The 6,325-nt window shown below is 30.8% G+C and overlaps 1 protein-coding gene across 2 annotated transcripts in view; it reads left to right on the forward strand.

The window, feature by feature from the left end:
* Positions 1-1,034: 1,034 nt before the first annotated feature.
* Positions 1,035-6,325, forward strand: part of LOC106468037 (eukaryotic translation initiation factor 3 subunit J-like) — a 21,858-nt gene continuing 16,567 nt past the window's right edge. For both annotated transcript variants that reach the window (XM_013928434.2, XM_013928435.2), the window contains exons 1-2: positions 1,035-1,139; positions 1,234-1,319. In XM_013928434.2, the coding sequence (XP_013783888.1) occupies positions 1,121-1,139; positions 1,234-1,319 (105 nt within the window). In that variant the 5' untranslated portion in view covers positions 1,035-1,120. The remainder of the gene's footprint in view (positions 1,140-1,233; positions 1,320-6,325) is intronic.

Genomic DNA, 6,325 nt, shown 5'->3' on the forward strand with positions numbered 1-6,325 from the left:
TGTGACTTGTTTTATGTATTATTATAGTGACTGTTCTTACGTAACATCATTACTCTGTGACTTGTTTTATATATAATTACAGTGACTTGTATTTTTTCTATAAGAGTATTGTTGCATGACGTGTTACTAGCGTCACGTGACCTCCGCTGTCGTGTGAACGTTCGAGAAGTTCTCAACGAACGACTCACGTGCTCGACTCAACAATACTCAGTTCAATTACACACATTGTTGCCGTCACTTTGTGACCGTCTTATATGTACAAGAATACCGAATCTAGTAAGCTCTCGAGAAGTCAGGAAGGGATTTATAGCGCGACTGTTGAAATTAAGTGTATCGCAAAGTTATATTCAGAAAGAATAAACCAGTTTTATTTAAGAAAGGACTTGTGTCGCTAAAGTTTAGTCGGAACGAATTTACGGAAAATTAACTAACGAACGGAGACGTAACAATATATTATTTAGTTTCTTGATGGTCATGGGCTGGGTGCAATGCACCCAGGTTGTGGTTAAAGAATTAACTGATACTAATACCAACAATGCTGGTTTCAGAGTTTCAAAACAACTCCTACTGAAACATGAAATTTCATTTCAATCTGTTGCATAAAATAACCTTCAGAAGATAAAATTTTGTCATGTTACTTTTCTGCCATGGAAGCCACTAGTTCATTCACAACATTACTATGTGTATTAGTGTGACTGCCTGTTCTTTTATAGGTATTATGGTGGTGTGGCACAGTCTGATTGGTTAGATGATAGCCAATCACAGTATAAACAATTAGCACGTGACTGTACTCTCGCATAATTCATTTATATGCGATAAATGGGGAGTAATCCACTGATATTTTGCATTTTATACCTCTTTTAGTCACTATTCTTTTAAGTATTTTCGATGTTATATGTGCTTCTAATTTTATAATTTATATACTTATTTTTCTAAATACCATTTATTTTGGTTTCATTACTTTTTATATTGATTGTAATTGCCCTCTAATTTTATTTGAAACTGGTTTAGAGTGCCTGTATAGAACATTAAGACTTAACTGTTAATAGATGGCGGCACTTATTAACTTTTGTTGTACACGTGACATCAAATATCAGGGTAACTCGTGTACCGTTTCATCATGTCGGACGCTGAGTGGGGTAAGTAGAATAGCAGATTAATTTCAGGTATTAAAAAGTATTAGATTTTTTATTTCATATGTGTAAAAATGAATTATCAACGATTTTCTGATAGAAAACGATGATTTCGAGCCTCCTCCAGTTGTTACCGTTCCACTGATGAATGACAGATGGGAAGGGGAAGACGAAGATGATGTCAAGGTAAGCCTAACTAATTTAACGTGTTATCTTTATAGGCTTAATATAGAAATTAGAATATCTGTACGTTATTTATATTATAATTTAAACTACTATCAAAGTCTGAAGTAACGGTATGCTAACCCTTCAACTTGGTAGTAAAGTAGTGGGGAGACTTACGTCTTTGAAGTTGAACTACTGGGAGTGGTAATGTTTACAGGTTTTGACGAGTTTACTGTTTACACTTCAGTCAAATCGCTAGGCTATGCTTATGACATCTCTCGAAAATACCAAAAAGTTTTAAACAAAGCTTGTATGTCATACCTCTGTATTTACATGAAGGGCTTAGGTACGTTTTTGTAACAAGTATATGGTATACTTCAATTATGAAAGTAAATATTTCAAATTTTAGGCACATACATTTTCATTTCAAAGAATACTAATAGTAACATCATCACATGGTTAACTTGGTTACACAACTTACAGAATTTTATAAAAGTGTTTTGTGCACCAAGTTTGTCTTTTGCAAAATAGAGTACATCATATTGAAGATTCATTTTGTATATGAGAATGGCTGTTTAACGCTTTTATATTTCTAATCATTATAACTGGCCTTGTAGTAAATTGGTAATACATAAATGAAAAAAATCTTGTTGAGCTTTGTCTACCTTACACACTGTTGCTATTCCCCCTAGCTTTCAACACATTGGATAACATTCTGCTTGGAGTACCTGATAGTTTCAATTTCTTTCTAATTTTGAGACACTTGCTAAAAAGGATTTAATTATTTCACACAAGGATATATCCATGATATTAAAATATTCAAGGAAAATAACATCAAAATTACAGCAAAATGGTGGTGATCTATGAAAAATGGCAGTCACTGCATGTGCCGAAAATTGCTATTTCTGTGGACAGAATTGTTGAAGCTAATTGCTAAAACTGGGTAAGTACATATAATCCTAAATGTATATTTTATTTATATATATTAATGGAGAAATATTTTTTTACCTTTATTAAATATCTTATGTAATATAGAGACAAATTTATACTTTCATCGTATTTTAATTAAAAATCATACCAAGGCCCTAACATTAGGCATAAAATGCATATGTCATGATTTTCTGATTAAGCTTAATTTTTGTTTCAATAAATTTTGTCAAAAACTGTGACAAAATACACATCAAAACATTTCACTTCAAAAGAAAAACATCAGCAAATGCAGTCTTTTATTTAAGTATGAAATACAAATCACATTGTTTTATTTATCAATGTTATACAGACTAAATGGATGGTGCTCTCATGTTGTTGGATTGGTAAAGTCATTGAAAGGCTTCAAGCATGTACCAGATGAACTGAGCTGTACAAGTATGCCACAAAAGTGGCACATTCCTAGAGGATACTAAACTCAAGTAATCCTAATGAATTGTTATAGTTGTCAGGCCCACCGAACAATGCAAATGGAAGTCACCGCTTTGTTGGATCAATTCTGACACAAAGAGAGACATTTGCAATTTATTAATTTTATAAAGCTGTTTTACATATGTATAAAGTCTTTCATTAAGTTATATTTTTAAGTAAGGCAACATTTCAAAATTTTTTTGTTTCTCCTCTCCTATCTCTGGTGTTGAAACTTAGGTTGGTACATAGGAATTTTTTTTTGCTTGTCAACTGCAAAATATCACTGATGAATAAATTCTATATATCAATTTAATGACTGCTTACCAGAACACCAGGTATTTATCTAATTAAAATTATATTTAAATACCTGTAAAATGTATACCATTTTCATCTTTTAAACAAGATGTGATTTCTTCACTGTTGAAGCTAATATCAAATCATCAAATGCTAAAGTTTTGCATGTCCACTCTGCAAAAGTAGTCTTTTTTTCAAACCTATCGTCGCAACATGTAATACATAAAGATAATGTGTATATTTCAGTGACCTGTCTAAAGTTTTCACCACCTCTACTGATTCACAAAAGTTTAGAGTAAGGAATACTGTGTCACCTAATTTATTTTGTATTATTATGGTCTTGTATTGGTAAAACTGTGTCATCATAAACTATGTCACTTAAGATATCCTACTGTGTTCTTTCTGTGTCATGTCCATACAGTCTGTGTTTTCTGCCACCATCACATTCAAAAGTGGCTATTGATCTTATAGTCCAATCATCATAGGTTGAACTTAGAACAAATTGTAATAATAACAAGATCTGGTATATTGTGTCTATTTTAAAATGTCCTAAAAATTTGGGCTTTTGATGAAGATTGGAAATTAACTGTACTTCCCTATTGATTGTCAGATTTGAGTAAAACAAAATTTATACTATTTATCTGAATGTATTGTATAATGGCAATAAAATAAAAAATAAACATTCAGTTTTGGCTAAAAATGTTTTTTTTTTCTGTGCTATTTTTCTAGTAGTCACTATTATAGTACAATATGTATATTTAAAATTTTACTCGTGGTTGTTCATCACTGAAGGAGTGCTATGTAACAACAGACAGACTAAATCTGTAAATTCATATAGTTTAACCACAATATTAAATTTTATTCACTTTTTTTGGTAATTGTTTATAGATGAATTCTTTGTTTTGCTATTTTATGTATCATTCCAGTTTCAATCTTAATTTGGTTAGGTCCTTTCCAATGGTACAGCCCTTATCATCCATGATGACTTCTTTAATATTACCATTAGTTTTCAAGGTATTAAGTAAGTCCGGAAAGCCACTTTGTTCTACAGTGACTTTGTCTGACATTGAACCTGATAATAGCTCAGACACAAACATCAGAGATCCATTTGGCTCTATAGCTATTCAACATATTAATGTTGTTCTTGAGTTGCAGTGCCAATGCATATTGAACCTGTTGTTTGATTTCAGTTCCATCAATTATTGCTGAAGTTGCTTGAAATTCATTTTTGAAGAATTTTGGCATACCTTTGATGTTTTTATCTCTGTGTGGCCAAGTACATATAACGGCTCAACTTTGAGATACGAGTGCTCAAAACAACTATTGAAGTCAAACACTACTTGACTGTATAAAAAGACTAAACCTCGTATAAAAATCTTTCAGTCCATAGCTCTTTGTGAGTTGAGACATACTGTAATGTGAATCATTTGTTTTTTGAGGTTAGTTTGTATTTTGTTTTAATAAAGTCACTTTGTTCCTTGACATTTAAAACAGTTCTCAGCACTAAAGTCAGTACTTCTAAGTGCTGAATCCTCTAAAACAAACAATCAAAATATATTTAAAACACTCAGACATTATGCCTCTCAAATTAAAAAATTTTGTTTATATTGCAGATAAGAAATATTAAAACTACCAAATCATCAAAAGACAAAGGTTGTTGGCTGAAAACACTTCCTTTATCTACACCAGTTGAATTACCACCTGAATTTAAAGTATTGAACAATGACTTTCAACATTTAAAACCAGAACAATTGGAGATTCAACAGTTGAATTACCACCCGAATTTAAAGTATTGAACAATGACTTTCAACATTTAAAACCAGACCAATTGGAGATTCAATCCAGAGAACAAAACAGAAGTGAATTATGGATAAAAGACAGAGGCCAGCAACATGAAACTTAGCACAATTTTAAGTACAGTTAATCTACAGTTTCTTTTTTTATTAAATAGTGCAAACGAAAATAAGGTAATTAAAGCTGATTCACTGGATTATGAGAAGAGGAATGAAAGAAACTGTTCAAGATGTTTTCATAAGTGTGTATGTAGTTTAAAAAAAGTTCAGAAAAGTACGTTATAATAGCAGAATTGAAACCAAGTATCCGTACACGGCAAGGAATTACACAGTAACTCGGCTGTGATGTGTTACCAGATTTTTTTCTGCAAAAAGAAATTAACAACTTTTTATATATAAAAACAAACTATGACATCACCATTAAATATAATTAAAAGTTGTGTATTGTACCAGTTGATACCAGATTAATGATGGTGAAATGTAGTTTCATTGTGTAGTGGTGTTTATTCTATCCCATTTTAGCTGTTTGTAAATTTTAAGGTATATGGGATGACTATTACTTACATAAAAGGTCATCTCATCTTAAATGAGGCTGAATTATTTGAATTTTATTATATTTACAACAAAAGATATCTTCCTTGAAATAACGGAGATAAATTAGCTACCTTTTATAGTTATTTGAAAGTGTGAGCTTTAAGTAATAAACATGAACTTACATTTGAGTGGTTGTGTTCATTTGAGATTCATTTATTTATTCTTTTGTGTTGTCTGCTGGTGTTAAGAAACTGATGAAAATGGAAAAAAAAAATTTTGTGAAAATATCTTTCTATTCTTGGTATTGTTTGTAATTTATTTAATAGAATTAATATATGTGCTGTATATGAAAGTAAAATTTGTTTTTGCCTGATTTTTTAGCATTTTCACTTAGAAAGTTGTTGTTTTAAAAAAATACAAGATTTTAAATTTAAGTCAAGTAAAATTACATCACTCACCTGGTTTTCAGCAAGAACATTTTTTTTTTTTGAGGGTTTCCAGTTGGAGTATTTAAATATCCTCATGTTAGTATAGGAACCTAACAGTTACTGGAGAAAGGGTGTTAATAACTAAGATAATGAGGAAAGAATTTTATTTTAAATATGTAATTAACTTATGATGGGAATATAATCAGTTTATGGTGCATATTTTTCAGCAAAGCATTGCAAGGAAGTATTTAACATCAGAATTCGTAATAAAATTATACCTAACTATTAGGATTCTGTTGATTTTGCAAAAATTATCTATGTAAAATGATACCAGCTGTGTACTTCTGTAGTACAGTACACTTGATATTATTGAAAATAATACCAGCTGTGTGCTTCTGTAGTACAGTACACTTGATATTATTGAAAATAATACCAGCTGTGTGCTTCTGTAGTACAGTACACTTGATATTATTGAAAATAATACCAGCTGTGTGCTTCTGTAGTACAGTACACTTGATATTATTGAAAATATACCAGCTGTGTGCTTCTGTAGTACAGTACACTTGATATTATTGAAAAT

This window comes from Limulus polyphemus, unplaced genomic scaffold (genome assembly GCF_000517525.1).
Source record: "Limulus polyphemus unplaced genomic scaffold, Limulus_polyphemus-2.1.2 Scaffold2844, whole genome shotgun sequence".
In the NCBI taxonomy this organism is placed as follows: Eukaryota; Metazoa; Arthropoda; class Merostomata; order Xiphosura; family Limulidae; genus Limulus; species Limulus polyphemus.